The sequence below is a fragment of the Scomber japonicus genome, chromosome 19, assembly GCF_027409825.1.
Source record: "Scomber japonicus isolate fScoJap1 chromosome 19, fScoJap1.pri, whole genome shotgun sequence".
NCBI classification, from domain to species: Eukaryota; Metazoa; Chordata; class Actinopteri; order Scombriformes; family Scombridae; genus Scomber; species Scomber japonicus.
Genome location: NC_070596.1, coordinates 12,409,812 through 12,433,643, shown reverse-complemented (window position 1 = coordinate 12,433,643; position 23,832 = coordinate 12,409,812). Strand labels below are relative to the sequence as shown.

Genomic DNA, 23,832 nt, shown 5'->3' with positions numbered 1-23,832 from the left:
ATGCAGTTTATCTCTTACTATGAGCACTTGGGTGTTAGTTGCAAGTGCATTTTTGTTAGAGAAAAACTGCTCTGATGCTGTTAAATGTTTTCAGCAGTGTCGGTTTTAATGTGTTTTATGTGTTTGCGCTCAACAGTGAGGTAGACTTATCTGGGTACATTTTACAGGAGGGTCGGTGTGTGAATTACCCCGTGGATGCGGCTGTCGGGGTCGGTGTCTGAGCCCTGCAGGATCAGCCTTGCATAGGGCATCATGCTTTTCCCGGTTCTTCACAAGTGGATGAGGAATATTTCTCCGGTGATGCTGCTGCTGGTGCCGGTATTGTGGTTTTTACCTCTGACAGGAGCGGCTCCTTCCCTGACTACCGAGCAGCTGGATATGGGGGTGGTAAGTTTTCTACCTTTTCTACCTACTTAGGGGTCGAGGGGTGATCGTAAGTTTTCCCACCTGCTGGCACCAGTTTTGGGGGGTAGGGGGGGGGGTGTTTCTGGCATGCCCTACCACACTGTGGGACACTGTCATGGCATGCTGCCTATCCTTTCCCACTTGGGCTACTCTTGAACGTCCAGGGAAGAGCAAGTGCTGTCTTGTCCTACTTGATCTGAATTTTAACAGAGCTCTGCAGTCCAGTGGTCGGGTCAGAGTGGCTGCACAGGCTGTGTGATAATAATAAATAAAAACATGTAATGGAGCTTATTCTCCAGAGCAGGAGTCAGGAGTCATTCAGAGGGAGAGGGAAAAAGTCCTCAAGTTCTAAAAGACAAATATCTGAAGGGTGCCTTGGGTTAATATCAACCTCTTCTACAGTAGCCAATGTATGCTGACATTGATTGTACACATCCTGTGCTAACAAGAAGACTGGAACTCACTAAACCCATGAGGCATTATAGGTTGTTTTATCAAGGCTTTACCTCTGAAAGAGCCAATGACAAGTCAGACAATTGCTTTTTTTCCAACTAGAGGACAGGGAACTTCACCATTTGAAGGATATAAACGAATCGATTTGAACTGTGACAGCTTATGAAAAGAAATGTCTTTTCTTTTCTTATGTGGCAAGTCTAATCCATTACTGATAGCCTTGGGATTTTTAAAAAATGAGGTTTTAGGAGGCTTTCAGCTTATTAATTGCCACAGTTACCACAAAACATTTTACAAACAGCTTGCTGAGATATATTTCCTCACGTCTGCTGTGCACATGAGTGATGAAGGAAGCCTTTTTAAACCTGCGCAGACTGTAAAGTAGGTAGTGTCTGTACATCATCATCACAGACCTCACAGCATTTGTGGCATAAAGTACAGTCAAAACTGAGGTTAAAGGAGCAAAACACCTGCAAAAACCCAAGAGCTGTCGTGCATAAACATGTCCTGTATGTGTGTTCATAATTTATCCATTTGTCCAGATAAATGGATAATACACTCTACTGTACGTATTGAGTGTGAGGTTATTATAGCCTTTGTATTTTTATCCCTATTAAAGCTGCATTTTCCTACAGTACAATGCTCAGGGCAATATTAGTTCATATGGCAGCTCTGTCTTTTTTCTTTCAGCACTCAAAGTCCTCTTTCTGAAACCTACACTTGGGGATTAAGTTATTAAGAGTAGAACAAAAGCTCTAAAATAGATCACTTTATGTTTGTTTACTTATTCTTTGATTTAAGTCATTCTTTTTTGCCTCGCTATGTTCTGACACGTCTACCACTTTGTTTGTGAGGTCATCATTTTTAACTTTTCCAAGGCAGTGTGTGTGCAAGACAAAGATGATTTAATTTCAAACCATAAAAAAGTATGTAGACTACCTAAATTTCAATTGAAGTTCTAAGAAATTGTTCTAAAGAGATGGTAGCACACACACATAGCGCTCAGTAATCATACGTTATCCACATTTTTCATCTGTGTGAATCAGTGCTGAGGTAGATACCAACAGCCCTGACATCAAGACACGGTCTGTTGGACCTCAGCTTCGCATCAATGTTTTTCTGGTTTTCCAAAAGGTCAGTTCAGCCACATCTGACAGGGTGTTCATCAGGTCCTGTAGAGGCTTATTCTGGGCTGTGTAGCTCTGGCGGCCAAAAACAACCAAAGCATTGAAACAGGCTATTACATTAGTAGAATAGCCCCTGCTAACCTCAGACTTCAACTTCTAGTCTTGTTTCATTTTCTGAGTTACGACATAAAAAGCTGCTGTTTCTTCTGAGCATTAGCCCAGTTTTCCAGGTTCATCTGACCATTTGGGAATGAATAAGAGAAAAATATTGATTTTCAGCCCATGGAAATACTTTTTCATCTTTGGTATACTATCTCTGACTTCTTTTTCTTTCCTAGCTTACACATACATTTAAAACAGTCAGTGAGATGTTCAGTGGAAAAAATAGCAAAACAGAAGTGATGGTGCTCCAGTTGCAAGGCAGATGGGAAACACTCAGGAATCTCATTATGTGAAAATGAGAAAATCTGTCTGTTTTTCTTGTGCTCTGCACAGTCAGACTTGTGGCTGACAATCAGTGTGTCAGTGCCTTACCCTTCCTAAACATTTATATATATATTTTTCATTAATTGACTTTTACTAAAACAACAAATTGTAGTTACTGCACTTTTACTGACTTACTGTTTACACATAATAATAGGTATTTTACTGATTTTGGACTACACATATGACTTTTTCCACAAAGAATGGACTGCATCTGCTATTAGCACTGAGAATTGTGCAGCATTTACATCTGCAATGTGCCCCGTTCTAAGGGCCTATTCACAAAAGCTTTTGTGCTATTGATATGCGGGCACAAACATGCCCATAAAGTTTTGCAACTGAGAGCAATTTGGCAATTTGGCTTGTTTACAGTATATATTCGTTTACTCTATTAGTGGTGCTTTTCCATTTTAAAATTACAATAACTTTTTTTTTCATTTACTTTCAACAAAATTCCCAATTTGACCTGTACAATGCAATCCAATTGCACTACAGCCCTGTAAACCATAATTTGTGTGCATTTTTGGCAACATACTATCTAGTAAAAGTGAATGAGTCATCTTTACTTTACAGAATATAAAGTAGAAAAAAAAATAGTAAGTGACAGACTTGCTGCAGTAAAAGCTTTACTGTATTAGCAACATGAAATTGGTGCCACTTCAACGAAAAGCATATATAGCCTTTGGTTTTAAATGTGTAAAAATAAATAAAAAATTACAGTAAAAACATGCACAGTACTGTTCTAATGTATGCAGTCTTCAGCATATGCCCACATCTTCTCATCCAGATCACATCTTATGTCATCTCCGGCTCCGGCTATGCACTTTGAATAGAAACACTTGGCATGCATACCCCTGGCAGTCTTCAGCTGAGACATCTCTGCAGCCAGCTCCATTGCATCCAGGAGGGACATTTGGTCATGTAGCTGATCATCATACTCTTTCCACCTCCAGGCAGAAAAAAAAACTCTCACCCATATCCAGACATTATTTCTCTCTCTTTGTCCCTCTGTGTTGTTCTGTATCCACACTGAACAAAATCCATTTTAAAAAAACAAAACCTTTTTTTTCTCTAAATGGTGTTTGTCCATGTAATTGACAAAACTTCAACACCTAGTTATGTCTCTGACTGAGATTGGAATGAGCTCTTGTTGGTCTGTTTTACACAATTTAAACCAGCAGTTTCTCAATGTTTCAATGATTTGTTCATTCAAAAAGTTTATATTGAGCCAATGTTGTTGCAGAAGTAGAGGCTTATACTATATTTAAGGATAGAACATTTTCATTTTTGGCATGCTGTGTGCAAGCATTTGTAAAGAAGACAAGGACAAATCCATCATTTTGGTTTTGGTTAAGCTTGTATGTAAATAAAGTTTAAGCATCTTTTTTAGAAACATGTTAATTGACTACATATTGGACAAAAGGATGTTAGCAACTGTAAAAAACAACAACCCAAAAAACCCAGAACTGAAACAAACAAACAAACAAACAAAAAACAGATGTGTGCACACTAGAGCTCTCCACTATCATCATCAAACCAATTTTCATGTATTTGCACTTCTCCAGTTATTTACAGATCACAAAACGTATTGAGATTTCCATCAAAATACATCTATTAACATGACTCAGGCCAGTCTGAATAATGCTTCACACACATACACATAATCAGATTAACCACTCTGATCCAACACTAAAATTCACACACAACAGGTCAGCCTATTCACACATAAACATACAAAGGCAACAATAAACATCCACTCAATGACCAAAACACATTTGAGTCAAAATCAACATTGTAAATTATAATCACAGCGAGTCAGGAGATAAATACCTCCAACACACACTTGAGAGTGCACTGAAATAAATGAAAAGTAACACAATAGCTATACAATTGAAAATGACTATAACAGTAATATGTTGGTTATAAATATATTGTAGGAGCTAAAATATGTTTTTTTATGTTTATATTTGCTTCAGCTGCACGTATTGCGTCACATGCATTGATTGACACATGGGTGTGGTTTCCCCTTATTTTACCGCCACCTGTTCACTTGGGTGGAGGTGGGAGTTTTGGACAAAGGGAGTTAGTAGAGCTCCGATATTTTCTGTTGATCATCACCATCGTCATCGTCATCATCATCACCATCACCATCATCTTTCATCACTTTATTCTTACAGTCGGATCACATCAGGGTTGTTATATGTTTGTAGAACAGCTGTTTGTCAGTCCTTTTTGATTTTTTCATTCAAATCAACTGCAGTAAAAACGTCATCTGGACTTCAATATGATTTTGTGGACGTGTCACACATAAGAGCCTACTAAGTCTCTCAGCAACCTTTCAGAAAAGTAGTCGCTACATATATATTAAAAAAGTGTTTTGTGTTTTGCTACAGACTTACAGGTCACCTCTTTTCAGGTTTATATGGTGGAATCGTTTAAAATAATTGTAATAAAGCGGCCTCCCTTTACTGTATGGATGAACTCTGAGCTCAATCAGTGCTGCTATTTTCATTTTTAAATCTGAGATAAGCCCACAACCCCATTTGACCCCCATGTCTGACTGTAGATTTGGCAATTCAATATTATTCAAGCCTCACAAGATTTAAGATTTGAAGAGAGAGAGAGAGAGAGAGAGAGAGAGAGAGAGAGAGAGCGAGAGAGAGAGAGAGTGCACGCAGTTAACACCAGCTATCTGAAGAAACTAATGACTCCACCCTAATTGTGTGTGGCAATTAGCGCTGGTCTTTGTGAATTGGACTGTTTTTCCATGGAGGCTCATTTGCATAGAAACATGAATGCAAATAGCACAGGCACACCATGACGCTATTTGCTTGGCAGCACAGTTTGCGTTGCCTTTTTACCCTTAGTGAATCACACGCTGGTTTTTTTGTCTTATTTGTACAGGTTTAACGTTCACAGAATCTCCCCAATCCTTTTGTGTATTTGGCCTTTTTTTTTTTTTTTGTTCTTTCTTTTTCTTCTCATTAGGTGAACCATGACACTACAAACACTGCAATGTCACCAGATAAAAAGCTGTGGTAATAGCAGTGATTTTCCTTCATTTACCGTGGTAAAGAAAATACTACTCAGAATAGAAGCTTTCTGCATTTCTAGATAGAGCTGTGTGATACGCTCAGCCAGAGGCAGTACAGCATTGCAGCCTCTGTACACCCTGTATCTGAGGGGCCATTACTCTTTTTTTGATACCTGAGATACCTTGCCCCACTTCATTTGCCAGTAAATGCAAACAATCTGCCAGTCCACTGATACAGTAGGTACCGACCTGAATGTGTCCACATTGGTTGCTTGGACTTCTTGGTGGAGGTGAAGACAGTTCCTGCAATGAAAGTTACCATTGCTTCAATTTTTTACTATTTTTCTTGCTTGTTTTTGATGAGAAACTCTTCTAAGTGATAGTTTCACTTGACACTTTGGCTGTAAAACCTCTAAATACAAGTCTAAGAATTACTTGCTAGAAGCATCAATGCAAATTATTTTAGAATCTGTGCCAATGCATAAAAAATATTGAATCTTTAGTACATCTATATTTGTGTTTTTCCAGTTTAGGACTCCCTTGTCTTCAAGAGTCTAATAGTATTTTAAATATTCCAATCAGATTCCATAATCTTGAAGTAATACCAAAACCAAAATCTATCTTTTTTTATATCTTTTGAGTATAAAGCACACTATAGGCAGACATGGTGAGTGTATTCTCTTTGAAGCAGCTACAATGACACATTTTCACTATATAAAAAATGATAAAAGGATCAATAGAAATGTTTCAAACCTCCCTCATAGCATATTCCATTCCTCTGCTGTCCCTTGGTATATTAAGTAAGATACAGTCTTTGTTTCACAGAAATATGGCTTAATGCACTGCTTCTGTCAGGGTTTGTAGGACAAAAATTGCATGCATTCCCACCACAGCGTGTATATATATCAGTTTGTCTACACACTTTGAGAAAGGAGTAACTGAAAAGAAACTTGCTGTACTCTTAGGGTCCACCCTAAAAGGCAAAAAAGTAGGATCTTCCTGTGCCAAGAAACCACAAAGACATGAAAGTGCCTTTCAAGTTTATCGGTTTGAACCAGTCACACAGCTTGACCAGTTCTTATGAGTAAGCATGTGGATGGATCTTTGGACAGTGCCTGCAGGACAGGATAGGTCTCATGCTTTCATTTTTTTGTGGGGGTCGGATACAGATTCTTTTCTCCGTCCCCTAAAGATGGCACAGAAATAAATGTGTTTTGTTGAAGTTATTGAACTTCCGAGGGCCTGCTTCAGAAGCAACGAGCAACTCTCACAGCAAGTTGCAAAAAGTAGGTACATAGTTTGAACTATTTCACTACAGTAAGTCAGCGTACCACTGCAAGAAATATCCTTGAGGCATTTTGACCAGAAGATGATTGGTAACCCTGTATCATTGATGTGTTGATTTTGAAGAGGATACACCTTATTAAGTTGAAAAAAGTAAAAGTATACTATTTTTGTGCTTGCAAAAACAGATATTCTCATGTTTCCAACTCCAGCTTCTAGTTTATAGCGAAAGACACAGAGAGAGCAATGATGAGCAGTTGGCCAATGACTGCTTGTTACTGAGGGACAGCAGGGTGCCAGAGGACACACAGAGACCGTCATTCTAAGAACTAAGATCTAAGAACAGATGATCAGATCACTGTGAATAATATGATTTTTCTACAGTATGTGTGTGTGTGTGTGTGTGTAGGTATGTGTGGGTGGTGTGTTTGCCAATGTGAGTCAAATCATAACTGCTATTCAGTAAGGATTTTGAACACAAAGGCTGCCATTTAACTACAAAACAATCCTCTGATCTGTATTATTGATCCCATCCCATCCCATCCTATCTTATCCCATACATTACTATCCTATCTTATCCTATCCTATCCTAGCCTATCCTATCCCATTCTATCTTATCCCATACATTACTATCCTATCCTATCCTATCCTATCCTATCTTATCCTAGCCCATCCTATCCTATCCTATCCCATCCCATCCTATCCTATCTTATCCTATCCTATCCTATCTTATCCTAGCCCATCCTATCCTATCCTATCCCATCCCATCCTATCCTATCTTATCCTATCCTATCCTATCTTATCCTAGCCTATCCTATCCTATCCTATCCCATCCCATCCTATCCTATCTTATCCTATCCTATCCTATCTTATCCTAGCCTATCCTAGCCTATCCTATCCTATCCCATCCCATCCCATCCTATCCCATCCCATCCCATCCCATCCTATCCTATCCTATCCTATCCCATCCCATCCTATCCTATCCTATCTTATCCCATCCTATCCTATCCTATCTTATCCTAGCCTATCCTATCCTATCCCATCCTATCCTATCCTATCCTATCCAGTCCCATTACACTTCACCTCTGTGATGCTCAATCACTTGGCATTTAGTTGAGGTTGTGAATCTTACATATGGCGTTTGTCCTCATAACAACCACACAGTCCTTAAGTAACCGGACCGTACACTCAAGCACAGATCAGAAGTATTCATTTTATAGCCATGCCGCTATCGTGCTTGATGTATCACTGCATAGCACCGATTTGCAATTTCAGCACTTGAGGGAACTGAGTCATAACAACTGAGATGTAATATGCTCCATGTTTTCTGCTCATCATATAATGTTCCTCGTGAGGGGTATTTTCTCCACTGAAACAAATCTTCCAGGCTTCCCGAAGGAGTCGTTTACCTGAGCACACGGGGCTTTCCCTTTTGATCAGCAAGAGTGAGCTGACCAGATTAGCAGTTGATAAATTAGATAAATGACTGTATATTCAGCCACCTGTTGAGTTTTAATCATTAAAGCAACACAGACATTACGTATTTGAGTTATGACTCTAAAATCTTACGACTACGTAAGTATGTGTGCCTCGGAGAAAAAAAAACCCATACACCCCGCCAGCCCATTTCTTACTCTCATTTTTGCTGTTTAATTTCTTCAGTTAGATCACGATCTGACCTCAATTCTTCTGGAGCGGTACGGGCCCCCATCTGCTCATAAACCTCCACCACTCCCCCCCACCGCTCCCTCCCAGCTAGTAATCATAATGATGAATTCTTATCAGGTCTTAAAAAGGAGCAACAACACACAAACAATATTTGTTTGTAATATTAAGTCCCACCAGGACAACCTAAAATACCTTAACTTCAGAAGCACTTTGCAAATTTTGGGGTTATTTTGCAATGAATTGTATTCATAGGTGATCATTTCTATGTTACTTTTGAAAAAATTGGCCTCACTAATACTTATAATAGTAAGTAATCAGGTGAAAAATGTAACCAGCAGATGTTCCTTAGAGAAGCATAACGATTTGAAAGAAAGTCTCAGAAAAACAAATATGTAAATAGCACTGGTTTAATTTTTAAACTCAGAGCTTTCAGCACCAAATTTAAAGCTGAGCTTCAAACTTTGAATCCTAACTAATTTTCCTCAAGCACCATTAGTCTAACAATGGTTGAATAGTTAAGTAACTTTTAGTATGGAGCTGGAGGGCAAGATGGAAAATGTTCATTTTAATGATTCGGTTTTTGTTCAGAGGAGAATAATAGGGAAATCATTTCATTCCCGAGCTGTGTTTCTCACACAGCCAGCTTGGCTTACCACCACTCTCATTAGAAGCATTTTTCCCTGGAATTTGTGTACATTTCACCAGCATTATATACAGCATTATAGTCCTGTCACTCTCTCAGTCTCTCTCCCTCCATTATCCTCCTGCTCCTCACATAGGTGGCTTTCTTCTACCAGCACATCTGATTACACCCAGAGGCCTATAGGGAGAGAGGAGACTCAAAGAGAAAAATGGATATGGTGACAGTGAAAGGGGTGGGGCTGCACTGAAATACAAAGGTTTAAGAGAAGAAGGTATATGCCAAAAAAAGAGGAAACTTCTGCCAAGAAATGGCAAATATGAAATAAGAAATATTTCTGTTTAGATAGATATTCTACATATATTTATTGATTAGTTGATGACATGGATGATGATGTGTTAAACAAAGAATTTCAACTGTTACCATCAAACTATAGATTCAGAGTACCCTCATTCAATAAGATCAGGCTTAAGCATTCCTTTGTACATCATCCTTATGCTAAACACTGAATCTAAGTCAAGATCAAGGACTAGGTGAAGGGACACTAATGTGCTGTGTGTGTTGTTTGTAGAGTTTGATGTGTCACTGCTTTGTCTGTTGTCATTGTTTCTGTGTATTAGTGTTGCATGTTTTTTGTTTGCAGACCTCTCTGACAATAAAGTATCATCATCATCATCATCATGAGGTTTGTAGGAATATTAAACCGAACAATAAAATCTCCGGATGCTAGTTCCATGTGAATTTGTTATCACACTCTCAACCTGGATCATTAGGATACTTTTAGCACCGCTGTCCCACTTCCATCAAGCTGTGTGACCTTCTGTCTTTAGAAATACACCATGGGACTCATATTCAGGGCGAGGAGATTATTTCAGGAACAATGTCATGTGGGATAGAACTCAAATGTTGGAGAGAGTATATTTCTCCATAAAGATTGTATGTCCAGCATGTAATTTATAGCACATGCTCAGTTCCTCAGGAAGAGGGAAACCAGTCCTTCAATCTGCTCCCTATCCAATCTTTTACCTCAGCCTCAGTAAGTGTATAAGTCCTCCAGAGACTTGCCAGATTTTTTAGGAGGTTGTCAGCGTTAATGAGGAGTTTATGATTTTGTCGGAAACCAGTTTAACATGGGTCTCAAGACATCCAATTTCTTTCACTGTAGCATGGCAGTGTGGAAGCTGCAAGACTTTTGTCTGATGCTTCCTGTCAGTGCCAATATGTGTTCTCCAGATAAAGTTTGACAGCATGAATCCAGAACTTGATTTACTGGAGCTGATCCTCATGTTGATTTGTGAGCTGGAAAGAACTGTGAAATGGCCACACACACTACTTTAAGATACTTTACTTACTAACTTTAAAGCATAATAGCATGAGTAGAAGAGATGTTGCCTGAAAGATCCATTTGCAGTCATGGAATAAAGATAATATTTTTGGTAAAGAACAGAAACCAGATGTAGTCAGTGCATATCCACACATAAAATAATATTGACAGAAGAAGAGCATGGCATCAGAATTTGTGGAGGCATACTTCAGGTCATGGTTATGCACAGTTGCAAATTATTTTGAAAGACAGTGAGTGTCTAATATTCAAAGTAATTCTCTGAGGCTGTCCATTAGTCAGTTCCCCTGACTGTTTAGGCCTATGACTATTCACCTAGTCATTTGACATCTATGCTAGTTAAAGACAAATTATAACATTTATTCTTAGGGACGTGGTACACTCACATCATTACCTTTTCAATGTTGGATGACCTTGACAACAGTTGATGATGTTGATAATGATATAGTATTTCCAGCAGTAATGGCATGGCATGGCTTGTCAGGAGAATTTATGGCTCTATAGGTGCCAGTGATGTACTGGCATGGTGCACATGGCCCCGTTTCACCATGAGTGAGATTTATAAAACAGAACAATGCATACACACATTTTAATATGCATGTACTGTACAGTTATCTTCTGCACATATTTTTGGCTTAACCAAATGCACGATCAGGTGAGTATTTAGTAGTTATGGATAAAACTTTGTTCTGCTGCAAATGATCATCCTAGCCTCCCATTGACTCATACTTGTTTCATGACTTACTGTATATGTGGGTTGGAGGCAAACTGCTTCATTCTCAGGCTCCCCACGCAGCAAACCTCAAATCAACTCCATGTGGTTGGCCTATTTTAACCAAGGCATCCTATCCCTTCCAGTCATATACCAGGTCAAGGTTTTGGTTGCCAATGCTATTCAAAGGATTGACTTCATCTTGTAATTATGGTGGTTTCTGGAGTTATGTCGCTTGCATGTTAATGTTTAAATAAACCAAAGACTCACCAACTGAACTAGAGGAAACCCCAAAGTATCGACTAAGCTCCTCTGAAGTTTTCCCTTTGAAACTGTCAGGATTGTAATAAATACAGTATGTATGCATGTTTGTGTGTGTGCAAGGATAAGGAAAAGGGCTCTATGGAGCAAGATGCATACTGATTTTCATCTCTGACATTGGCACAGGATTGATGGGCAGGTCTGGCTTTTAGTTTATGTCTTGCCAAATTGAAGGATAGTCGCCTCCCCACCACCCCACAGACACACTCACACACACACACACACCCTTGCCAAAAAAAGGGGGTAAGGGAAGGAAACAGTTTCTGAGGGAGCATTTGATGCTTGTTTTGTACTTAACTTTCAGTGTATGCTCTCAAAGTGAGGGCACATTTGTACTATCTTAAGTGAAATGAAGAAAGAGAGAGACAGAGAGACAGACAGAGACAGATTGCACATTTGGGAAACACTGAATGTTTGCCTATTAGTTCAGCAATTATTCACTGGCGAATTAGGTATTTGCAGTTCTTTTTTTTTTCTCTTCAGCCCATGGCAGACAAACAAAAAGAGTTATTTCTCAGTCGGCCTTTCCCTAAGTGACAATTAAACTAATTACATTTCCTCCACAAAAGAAGCAAGTAATTTAATGATCAGACTTTTTCCTAATACTGTAGACTCTACTTGAATTACATAGAAATGACATCAAAGTTCAGGATCATGACTGAAGAACAGAAGTTGCTTGGTGCAGGTAGCCGGTATATACACAACTCTTGCATATAAAGATATTGCATTTGAATAAATAAGGCAAAAGAGGAAAGGGATCTAACAGTCTCTGTATGAGATCAAGCCTGGACGAGAGGTCTTCAAGGGTCCTGGATTTCTGACCCAGTCTGAATCTGATAGGTAGAAATGTGATACTCCACCAATTAAGCAACACTGGTGGTTGAACAGAAAAGCAGTGCAGGTCATTTTCCCTTCAATTTACTGTTAACACTCCATCTCACATCAAAAAACTAACTTTATCTCTGTTGCTGATTATTACACACCATATGATCAGAGCTGATAGTATCCATTCAGGTATTGTATGAGACCCCACTGCAATATAACACTGTGGATCCGGCCAACCTTGGGGTCTAGGTCAGATCTCGAACACTGGGAACGCACCAGCACTGCTCAAAGTTGCATATTTTTAATGGCAAAAAATGGATTCCTGAATCATTGTGATTCTATCTTGATCGATTGGTGCATCGATGCAGAAAACTGTTCAATCTGAATTCAAAGAGCTCCCCAAGTACTTCCTGCCAGCTAAACGGCCAACCACTCACCTCAACCTGTTTGTTTATTATAATACACCATGATAAAGTCATGTTTTGAGGGAGGAGAAGAGATTCTAATAAGGTTATTAACTGATGGTGATGAATATAATATTAATAAGCGACATCCATTCTGCTTCTTGATCTTGTTTAACCAAGTTTAATTAAGTCATCCCGATAAGCACCTCTTCGAAAGACTTTACCCTCACTGAAAAAAACTTCACACATTACACAAAAGGAAGTGAATACCTATTATGAATGTGGTCTGATTCAGCTAACGGTATTAACGATCTAGATAATTTAACACTTAATTGTTCATTCTTTTGCTGTCATTTTGACAAAACCTATTGAGTCTCACAAAGACTGTCGCTGCAGCTCCTTTTTTTTTTCTTACACTGATGAGATTTGAATGAATGAATGTTTTTTAAATGAAAGCCAACTCTGGAAAGGAGTCTACAGCTGTTTCTTTCTGGCTGAGACTGATCTGTCCTTTTGGATTTTTCATCAGTTCAAATGGGCACATTTCAGATTTTTACAAATTGGAGGGAGAAAGAGAGCTGGATAAGAGCCATACTGTAGGAAACTGGGTCATGGAAGGATCAAATATTTCAGCAATACAACTAACATTGACATTACACATTTCCACCTGGAGTTGGAGGAGTTGTCGATGCCAAGCAGAGAGGTTTTGAGCAACTGTCAAAGCAACACACATGTTATTTCCTTAAATACGCTACATTGTCAATGGATATGTTGACTTTCTCACTCATGTAACCTTATCCACAAAATACAAGCAGGCATATTGCATGCAGAAATAAACAGTGTTGTTCACAGTCTGAACATTTAACACACACACACACTGCGACTGTGTATTGATTTTATTTCAGATGCTGGCATTTATTTAACTTAGAGGTGCAAAACAAATCCTCAGTTCTGACAACGTGCCTTCAAATCCACGGTGGCTTTGAGGCTCATGTTTAATAATGTGGGAGCAGAATTGAAACTATGCTCGGTGAATAAACGGCAAGCGCATGTACAGGTCTGTGTCATGCCTCAGCAGTGATGTAGGCATATGTAGGAGCATTGTTTCTTGAGAAGGCAATCACCCTTAAGGCCTAACGTACACACACACTCGCACACACATTCTTTTTGAGTGAAGCCTGACAGAAAGTGTTTGTGATTTTACAGATTTTTACATTTTTTCATATTCATCAGTAACAAATACATGTGTTGATTTTGGTAGACTTTGCAGGCAGCTCTGCAAGATCATGAAGGGTTAGGGTACGCTAAGCAAGGAGCTGTTTGATCACACTGACTGACCAGATCTAATTCAGTTAAAGCCAACTAGGGCTGCAAACTAATGATTGTCTCATTCATCAATTAGAGTTATTAATTTTTCATCTATCTTAAATGATTAATTATTCATTCTATGATTTGTCAAGGACAAGGACAAATCATCATTGTGGGTTCCTGAAGCCTGAGGTGTTTTACTTCTTTTGTTTGAACACAATTTTAAAAAGTTTTTTCTAAGATAAAGAAAAGATGGAAATACATTAATTGGAGAGAATCTGGAATCTATACAAGTTTTTTATGATAATCTCTTTAAAGTGATTGATTATTAAAACAGTTAATTTTGCTTCAGTCCACTAATTGCTTAATCAGCCAATGATTTGAACATGAAAGGCACCATTATGCACCTTGTGTTTCAGTGCATGCTGGAAGCTCTTGTCTGTATCAAAGAGATTTTTTGGAGTGCCTCGTGAGTTTTAATGCTTTTGTATCGAATATGAAATGCATTTTTACATCACTTTGCAGAACTAACTGTGTACTCATTATAGCTGTGCTCACTTAAAGCTCCTCCATTGTTTGAAGTAGTGCTGAGGTACATGAAAACACAGGAGCTGTACATACTAAGCTTTAGTTCTTAGACTTCTGCATTTCTCCAAACTCTTATCTAGAGGTCTTATCAGATTTTGTCAGCATGATACAAAACATATTCATTATTTTTCCAGGACTGTAGGGCTTTCTCTATTCTTTATCTGGCTTTCTCTATTTTTATTCCTTGAACACAAGCTTAAATCTTCTACTTTTTCCCCCCTGAGCAGATGTCAAGCAGATTTGGATAGATAAGGAGTTTCTGCCTGAGGTGACAATAGCAAACTCTTCTGTAGTTTCTACACATACAGTAAAATGTTTATGTACTTGCTTAAACATTCATTTAAATACAATGTGTGCTCTCTTGTGATTGAAGATTGGATGTTTAGTCGTTTTTGTTGTCGCTCATTTGCTTTGGTTCATTTGGCATTTGTGGATTATTGTATTGTGGCAGCCTTTTACTATGGCAACCAGTTTTATTGTGCCATCTTTAGCATCCTCCATTGTCCTATCAATTAGTGGCCTTCCCGCAACTCACAAGAATCAGCAGGGATCCTACAAGTTAATGGATTATGAATGTGCCAATATTAATATGTATTATTGTATGAATAAGTAATACAGTTCCATTTTTTTGCAGTACTATATTAGGATTGTCTTTAATACTGGACTCAATCAATACAGACAATAAGTTGGATGCTTTGTATCTAGTTTTGTATTTGTGTTTTTTATCTTTTAAAGTTTGTGTATATTGTGCTTATAGTTAAAGTTTTCATAGTTTCATATTTAATTGGTGCCTGGAAGGGAGCATAAAGTAAGAATATCATTGTACAGTGCAACCGACTGTTCTCTGAGCATATGGTGATAAAGATTTGATTTGATTGATTTGATGTTTAGCGCTTGCATGTTGGTTACTGATGTAGTGATTTTGCAGTGACTGTGAAATATGAAATAGTGGCAGAACTTTAACCAGGACAGGTGCTGCATAAAGTTAGATCTATGTTGTTGTATCATATCCTCTATTATTATTTTCTGTTTGCATCCTGTGCACCACCCGGGTAAACAACATTATGAAAACAGAATAGACCCCCCCCCCCCCCCCCCCCCTCAAATCTCTATTTCCTACTATACTCTGGCTGTCACAAGTGTAACATGAGCTCCACTTGGATCTCACTCTCACTCCTGACTAAAATTCTGCGGGTATACAGTTTCACTCTTAGCTATGCAGGCCGGCTGTGCAATGTTAGACAAGCATCCTATTACCATATAGCATCACAGCTTTATCCACAGGAGGTGAGTTGAAAACACACACACACACCACTCCCATGACATTCAGCAATGGAGAGAGCAATGCACCGGAATGAAGATGTAAAAGGGTACCAGATAGGCCACAATATAAACTGGTTCATACTCATGCCTGCGCACACACACATGGACAAGCTGCCCGTGTCAGTCTAGAGGTGTGACTATGTGAGACTCACAACACCCTTTTCATTCCCAGACCAGATGTACTGCTGAAGTTTGAACTTTGACCCCATTTCCCAGACTACAGCAGTGTCAGATTGCAAAGCAAGAACACTCCCTCTGCACCTCATTTTGTCCAATTCAACTGTCCACCTTAGTTAGACTTTCTTGTTATATGAACTCACTGCAGCAACTTTCTGTGTCTGGTTGTGAAGGAATCAGCTGATTCACGGCAGAGCTGTTGTTTCTTTGTGGTTTTATTGCTGAAGGTCCAGTACAGCTCCTCTCAGCTTCTCTTACTAATGAAACAGCACATATCCAGACAGCTCGTGTCTTACTGCAGGTGCAGCACACATACACACCAGCATCCCACCTGTTCTTCCCTTCTGGTACGGCTCCTCTTTTCTCAGATAACCCCTCAGTGGTGTCACAATAATTGCTCATCACCTAGTGCTTTGTGTTGTACTTTTCACAGCTGAGAGCTGTGGGGGTTTCTAAATAAAACCTTGACTTCTTTTCTTTGTTTGATGGCATTTTTTGGGAACACCATAGCAGGTGATGAAGTTTTTGTGTGCTGGAGGGTGAAACAGTTTGTGTGTGAAAATGAACTAACTAAAGTTTGAAGCCTTGAAGGGATGGGAAGCTTGTCTGACAGGTAAGGAGGTGTTTTGCTTTTGTTGTCAGACTAGTACGCATGAGGTATCACACATGCACGTAGACAGGCATCACACACACATATGTAGCCTGTAAAGCTGCATTCATAGTGACAAACACATAAAAATAAAAAATCCCCAAAAAACCTCAATATCATCTGGTTAAAAATGTAACTTTTGTCTGTTCGCCATCACTGGGCAGCATGCAGTATTTGCAATTCAAATACATGCAAGAGCACATTTCAGGTAGTTTACTTAGTGGCATGTACCAGGATTGTGCTAATTCTATTGTTTGCAATGCAAGCTTTGGGACGGATCAGCAAATTATTGCTGCCATTGTAACTTTCCAGAATGGCAAAATCTCGCCTCATGGGAATGTATCCCTGCATTCACACCAAAGGAAAAAAGTGAGATATTGCACAAAACAAGGTCAACAGTCCCAATGAAAAGGGGGGGATACGCTCTCCTGAGCTGCTGTGTGAACATACTGTAGATGCATACTCACCTAGTTTTGACTTGGCTTTGTGGCCAAAGTTGAACCAAACAGAGCAAAGTTCAACAAAATGTCATAGATTTATGGTGCAGAAGTTAGTTGTGTGTTTGATCCTACCAGCACTTCAGAGTAGAGCTACAATGATTCATTCATTAATCAATGGGCTAACTATTTTTCATAACTCTGATTCCAGCTTTTCAAATGTGAGTATTTTGTGGTTTATTTTGTCCATAGTAAACTAAATATCTTTGTGTTATGGACTACTGGATGGGACAAAACAAGATTTTGGAGGACATCACCTTGAAGTTTTGGACACAATGATCATCATTGTTTATAATTTCCATACATTTTATAGAGAAAATCTTGATTATTAGAGAAAATAAAGTAATAAATTCATAGAAGAGAATCATAAGTGTATTGTTTTGCAGAATTGAAGTTATTCTAAGTACTACCTCACATAAACTACATCTAAACCAGTGTTCACTGTCTTGGTTCACTGACGTTTGGGTTCATATTATAACTTCTCATCAGTACCCATTGCAAGATTTACTTTCAGTAATTTGGTGCCTGTCACATTTGGTCTGAACGCTTTATGGTAATGTAAATCCAGCATCAGAAGAGGTGTGTGTTTGTGTGTGTCTGAGACCAGTTGCCGTCAGTTCTCAGTGTGTGTTGTCATTCACTGGAGGCATGGCTAAACCCCCTGGCCTATAAATTACATACAAGATCCATAAATACACCCATATTCTTACATCTTGTTTGAAGTTGAGGCAGACAGACATAGCGTCTCTCATAACTTCACACAAACACAAAACGAGCCAATAAACTTCTAAACTAGATAGAAAAGAACCACATCTGTCTTAATTCAAAGGATCTATTTTGGCTGATGTATTAAACTTTGTGCATACCAAAATCAGAGTTAAGGATTATTTCTGAGAGAGGATTGCATATGGGACCACCGAGTAGATCTGTCACGCAATCAAGAACACGTGTGCAAGTATGCATGCATACGTGCATTTGCATGCATATCTATAGGTGTGCGTGTGTGTGACTTTGCATATTTCTTCTTTATTGTGGCATATGGGATGAATACCACAGCAGGGACACTGGGCAGGCGTTATTCAGTCCTTGTGTTTGTGGGCTTTGGCTGGATGCCATGCCACATTACCGCCCACGGAGAGAGGAACTTCAAAGACGGTTTGGGGGCTTTTTCCCCCTAAGTGGAGCCACTGAATCTTCTGCCTGTTAAAATAAACTCCAGTTACAGGGACATGTCCTAATTGGCTCCAATAGCCATCAGTTTGTTTATCTTTAAACCTAGGCTGACTTATTTTTACTGTGTGCAATCTGTGTGAATCCCCTCTGGAGCTAACATAAAATATGCCATTTGGTGGATAATTTTGTCCAATATTCCTCAGAAGTCCACACTCTGACAGCTGTGGAAAAACACCTTTGTAGTGTTTCGTGCAGGTCTCTACACTTTGACTAGAACAATTCGTGAACTCACACATAGCAGCTGACACACATGAAGCAATGAATTTTAGTTTGCTGGTTTCTAGGTTGCATTAAAGTGATATACTGTACATGAAGAGTTTAATTTTGCAAGTAGTAAAGAAATATATTCTTTTCATTATGGTAACAGCACATTTTATTTTTAAATTACTTCACAGTAACGTGTCCAGATCTAAAGAGCAAGTGACATCACACAGGGAAAAGAGGGACTTCCTATTTTGCCACATGAACAAACTGAATTCATGGAAATGCGGTTTTGAATGTTAGAAATAGAAATCTACATGTACCACATTTTAGGGTTTGTTTTACTGAATGTTCATTGTTAAAGTGGCATCAGTCCAGACCTCAAGTTTTCCAATAAAATCAGACTTTAAACTTTAAACTACTGCCTCGCGGAAACATGTGGCTACGGTCTTGGCCTGCAGCGGGAAGTGCTTTATGGCAGTTTACAGAACAGTTGTCTACAGTACACATTTGGTAGCATTTACAACTGGCATCAACACATTGAATGTAATTCAGTGGTGCTTTTTATAACCTAGATTGCATTTATGCTTGATTATGTTAATAGCGCTGCCACATGGCACTGCCTAGCCAAGCTTCTCTTTCTCTTTGTTGCATTTCATCACTGGATTTGAGCTCTTTTTTCATTTCTATATATATATATGTACATTTTTTTTCACAACTCAGAAAGACTAATGCTTTAAGTTTAGCTGGAGTAACAACCTTAGACACAGAGGGGTCAACCGCTCTCACCCTTCTGTTCACATCAGAAACACCAGTGAAGGGTGGATATAAACTCCATAAAGCTGGTGACAGGGGTGGCTGTAGGCAGCTGTTGCTCAGGTGGAAGGTCAGAATGTCCTTGAGCAAAACGCTTAGTGCTAGATTGCAGAACGGGTTAGCGCCTTGCAAGGCAGCTCCGCCACCATTAGTGTGTGTGAGAGTGTGTGTAAAAGGTGTTGAGAAGTGGCTTATCCTGCTCACCTTGAAAAAAAGCTATTTCTGTGCAGACCATTTACATGAGTATGATATGAGTATCATTACAGTACCATATGGAAGTTGGGCTTAAAACCAGTAAAATGTGCAACAGAACCAATATGCGTCAATGGATATGTGCAGCATTGTGCACCTCTTTTAGTCACAGGAGCTTGTCTGTAGCCACTAGGTCACTCTGCCCTGCGTGCAGAGCTTGAGAGTCATTACATGTATTACATTACATCGGTGTCTCTCTCAGTTACGTCCAGCACTGCAGCCTTTCAGATCAATTTCCCCCATTACCAACTCCCCCTCAATCCCTCCATCCTTCCCTCTTCCACTGCTCCATATTTAACAGGATTGAACAAATGGCAGCCTCCATTAACCGAATGTGTCTAGGTCACTTAACGTTGAGGATCAAGGAGAACAGAGGTACCTTTTCTTTTTTTTTTTTTTTTAAATCTCCTTCTCCTTCACTATCTGTCTCTCTCTCTTCTCTCTTGTTCTCTCCTCCACTGCTTCAGTCAACAGACAGGAGTTGCGTCCCAGCTCTGTGTAGAACCAGCTGTCTCTAAGCCAGGGATTAAATGATTCACTTACCAGCCGCATTTTAATCCTTGCTGTCACACTCTTGCTCTCACACAGACATACACACACACACTTTGTTGCTTCACGCGGGTCCACTAAATTGAATTATATTTGAATTATATTCGAGAGTTAGATATATGTAATTAAACATTGACATTCGGCCCCGAGTGGAAACTGGGTGTTAAAACAAGCACATCCAGCAGAATGTATCCTTACAACAAATCAGCCATGTGTTCCATTATAAGCACATTAGATGGAAGTAGTTGTCTAATGAGGTGATTGAGTGCTTCGGCAGGCTGGGGTGTGTGCCATCTGCTTGCAGCATAGTGGCTTTCAATCCAGTAGATGACTATTATTGTACATCGCTCCTTGTCTGTCTTTATCACTTCAGTCCATGGCCTGCACAGAAGTGAAGTGCAAAAATGATTATCTATATCTTTGGGAGAAGTTTGAAGGGTCTGGGAAAGTGTGACATTGTACAGACCAAATGCTAATCTGATTTATCTAATAATTGATAGATCACTTATGAAATGAGACATACTATCCTTATTCCCAGGTCTACATTTAAATCTGGAGCTCTACTAGAATATTGTTGCATGATTTACGACTCAAAACTTTCTCATTTGTTTTTATACTGTCCCTATATACAGCCCCTCAGTTCAGTCTCTGTCTGAAACACTCCATTTTAGCACCTGTGTCTTTGAGTCCTTCATCCCAATGAGTCTGCTCTGCTCAGAGAAAGTTTTGACTTGTAGGGAGTATTTCCATATATGTTAACATCAAATGGAACTTTAACAATATTTAACATCACATATAAAGAGTATATACTGGATTTAACAGAAACCCAGAAAAAGCATACTGTCCCCTTAAAAATAATTGTTAGTTGCAGCCTTAAAGCCAAACAGTAAAATAATAGGAACGCAGCATAGAGTTTTCACTTGGCTTCTCTGAAAAAAATATATTCTTGGTGTAGAGGAAGATAAACCTTCAATCATTGATGCACAGTGATTCTGGTGCCAGCCTTGGCTCCCAGTGTTTTGGTGCTCCTGCTTATTCATCGTTTCCTTCTATGTGTTTTAACTCTCTGCCATGTGCTTTATGCTCATTCAATATGAGCTTCTGAATGTGCCAGCTTGCATGGCTCTTGATTCTCTCTGTTCTATCCCAAGGATATTATATGACTAAACCCATCATTTGGTGAGGTGGAATATAAGGCAGGAAAAAAGAGAAGAAAGAATGCTCTTCACCGCTGGAGGAAAGACAGATTTCATGTGGTCTTTTATGTGGCATCAGAACAAGATGCCACATAAAGCAGCAGCCAGCGCTGATACACCACAGGGTACTCTACTGATTGTACTGTACATCAAGTCTGGTACAGTTTGTAAGATGACACAACCCTATTGGCCCTCCAGATGTGGGTTTGCCCACTTGGTGATGCAGTGCTCTTAAAAAAAAATAAAAAAGCAGTACAGCTCAGCGTAGTTATAACACTTGAGCTGAGGATTGACTTATGTAAAAACCTCTCACCTCTTCCCCTGTTAATCAACATCACAGCTGTGAATGTGGTGGATTCCTTCTTATCCCTGGATACCAACATTTCCAGCTAACATGCACAGGAGGAAACCAAGCTGTCATTGTAAGAAAAGCCACTCAGGACACACTCCAACATGTACTGGTACATGAGATAAAGAGGCTAACCGGCCACCAGTTTCTCTCCACTGAGAATCTGCATGAGAACCTAGCCAAGAAATAAGCAAGAAAACACTTTCCTGATCCTTCCCACCCAGGAAACCATCTGTTTTTAAGCCCCCCCTTAAGAACATGATAGTAACATCAATATCTACCACATCAACAGCTCCTTGTCCAATTTAGTCTCTCAGCTGAGAAAGCCAAGCAAGATGAAATGAAATCATATCAACTGAAATGCAGTCATGTTAACTATTATAGCCTATTAGATGCAACACTTAGAATAAAACAGAGCACTTGAAACTGCAACAGTATTACTATGAGCTGTTTAATCCTGCATGAATTGCATATTTGTAACATTATCTGGTTATAAAACTTTCAAAATGTGTCCAGTTTACTTCAATATACTCAGTGTAGGATACGTGAAAGAACCATAGTTACCAAAATTGTAGATGATGTAGTCTCATATCACATTATCAATAATTGATATACAGTGTAAGTTATATAGAATCTCTTTTTCAGTGGAATAGTAGATGGTCTTCTCATGACGCTGTTCCTCCACACACACACACACACACACACACACACACACACACACACACACACACACACACACACACACACACACAGATGAATGCATCCCTCCTCCATTCTCCATATTGTTCACTGGAAGGCACAGGAGGCGCAGTTTCCTGCAGTGCTGTCAGTGATTATTTGCTCTCTGGTGTCCACTTGTAAAGGGGGCATAAGAGCTTATATGTATCATCTCTGATGCCTACATTTTATTAGATAATCATGGCAATATATCACATTTGGACTGTGAGAGCATTATGGCCAGTGAAAGCACGAACTGTAAAGTGTATGTGTGTGTGTGTGTGTGTGTGTGTGTGTGTGTGTGTGTGTGTGTGTGTGTGTGTGTGTGTGTGGGTGTCTGCTTACAATGAGCACATTCACCCCAATGGACTGGTTGCTTCATGTGGGAAAGTGCACTTAGTGACAATATCCTCTGACCATGCATCGCTTTTACAGTATGCTTTGCGTTCCAGCAAACACATCACTGGTATTGCTATGAATTAAGAAAATACTCTGCTGAAAGTATTGTAGTACACCCGGACGAGAGGGTTTGTTTGTTTATTTGTTAGTTTTTTTCACAATGATGCACATTTTACTGATATGAGCAGTATCAAAATGGCAGAAAAACAGATTTGGTCCTCATGCATTCACATGACACCAAAACATGTGCAAGTCCCCCTCAAGGACCAAAGCTCTGTACTTCATCTGCAATTCATCATCATCTGCAAGTGTGCTGAATAACTTGCAATTAGCCCTAGTAATCACACTGGTTAACCCAAATAATAGCAGCAGATGTTAGTGTCATTGTGAAGAGCAACAAACCTGAGGAGCAAGAGAGAGACAAAAAGCAGACCACTGTTTCTGCAACAGGGTGTGAATAAGTAAAAACATTGCTTCATCAGAGACGGTGATTAAATCATTGTAAGGGTAGGGGGCAGTTGAAACAGTAGCATTAAAGCTGCAGATAAGCACAAACCATGGAAAGACATCCCCTCGCACTTAATGCTGCATCAGCTGGAAACTACACAAAGAAATGAACTGATGAATAAAGAAACAGTTTGATTTAAAATTTTATACGTCTCATAACCAAGAGGACAAGAGAAGGTCAAGACAGTGGAAATTCGTACGATGCGTATTCAGAGCGGTTGCATTGATGGGCATGCACTCCAGTTGCCCTCTTGAATTTATCGCATCGCACAGTAAATAGACTACGCAATGCTGAAAAAATTATGAGGCACTTGAAATGATAGCAAGAAGCAGCCTAAACTTTGAAGCCTAAGAGTGGAATTTGGCTCACTTG

General features: G+C 39.3%; 1 protein-coding gene across 1 annotated transcript in view; it reads left to right on the top strand.

Annotated features, from left to right (window-relative positions):
• Positions 1-252: 252 nt before the first annotated feature.
• The window catches only part of mmp17a (matrix metallopeptidase 17a), an 85,955-nt gene continuing 62,375 nt past the window's right edge, over positions 253-23,832 (top strand). Inside the window, exon 1 of the mRNA XM_053339929.1 lies at positions 253-387. Coding sequence (XP_053195904.1) covers positions 253-387 — 135 coding nt within the window. The remainder of the gene's footprint in view (positions 388-23,832) is intronic.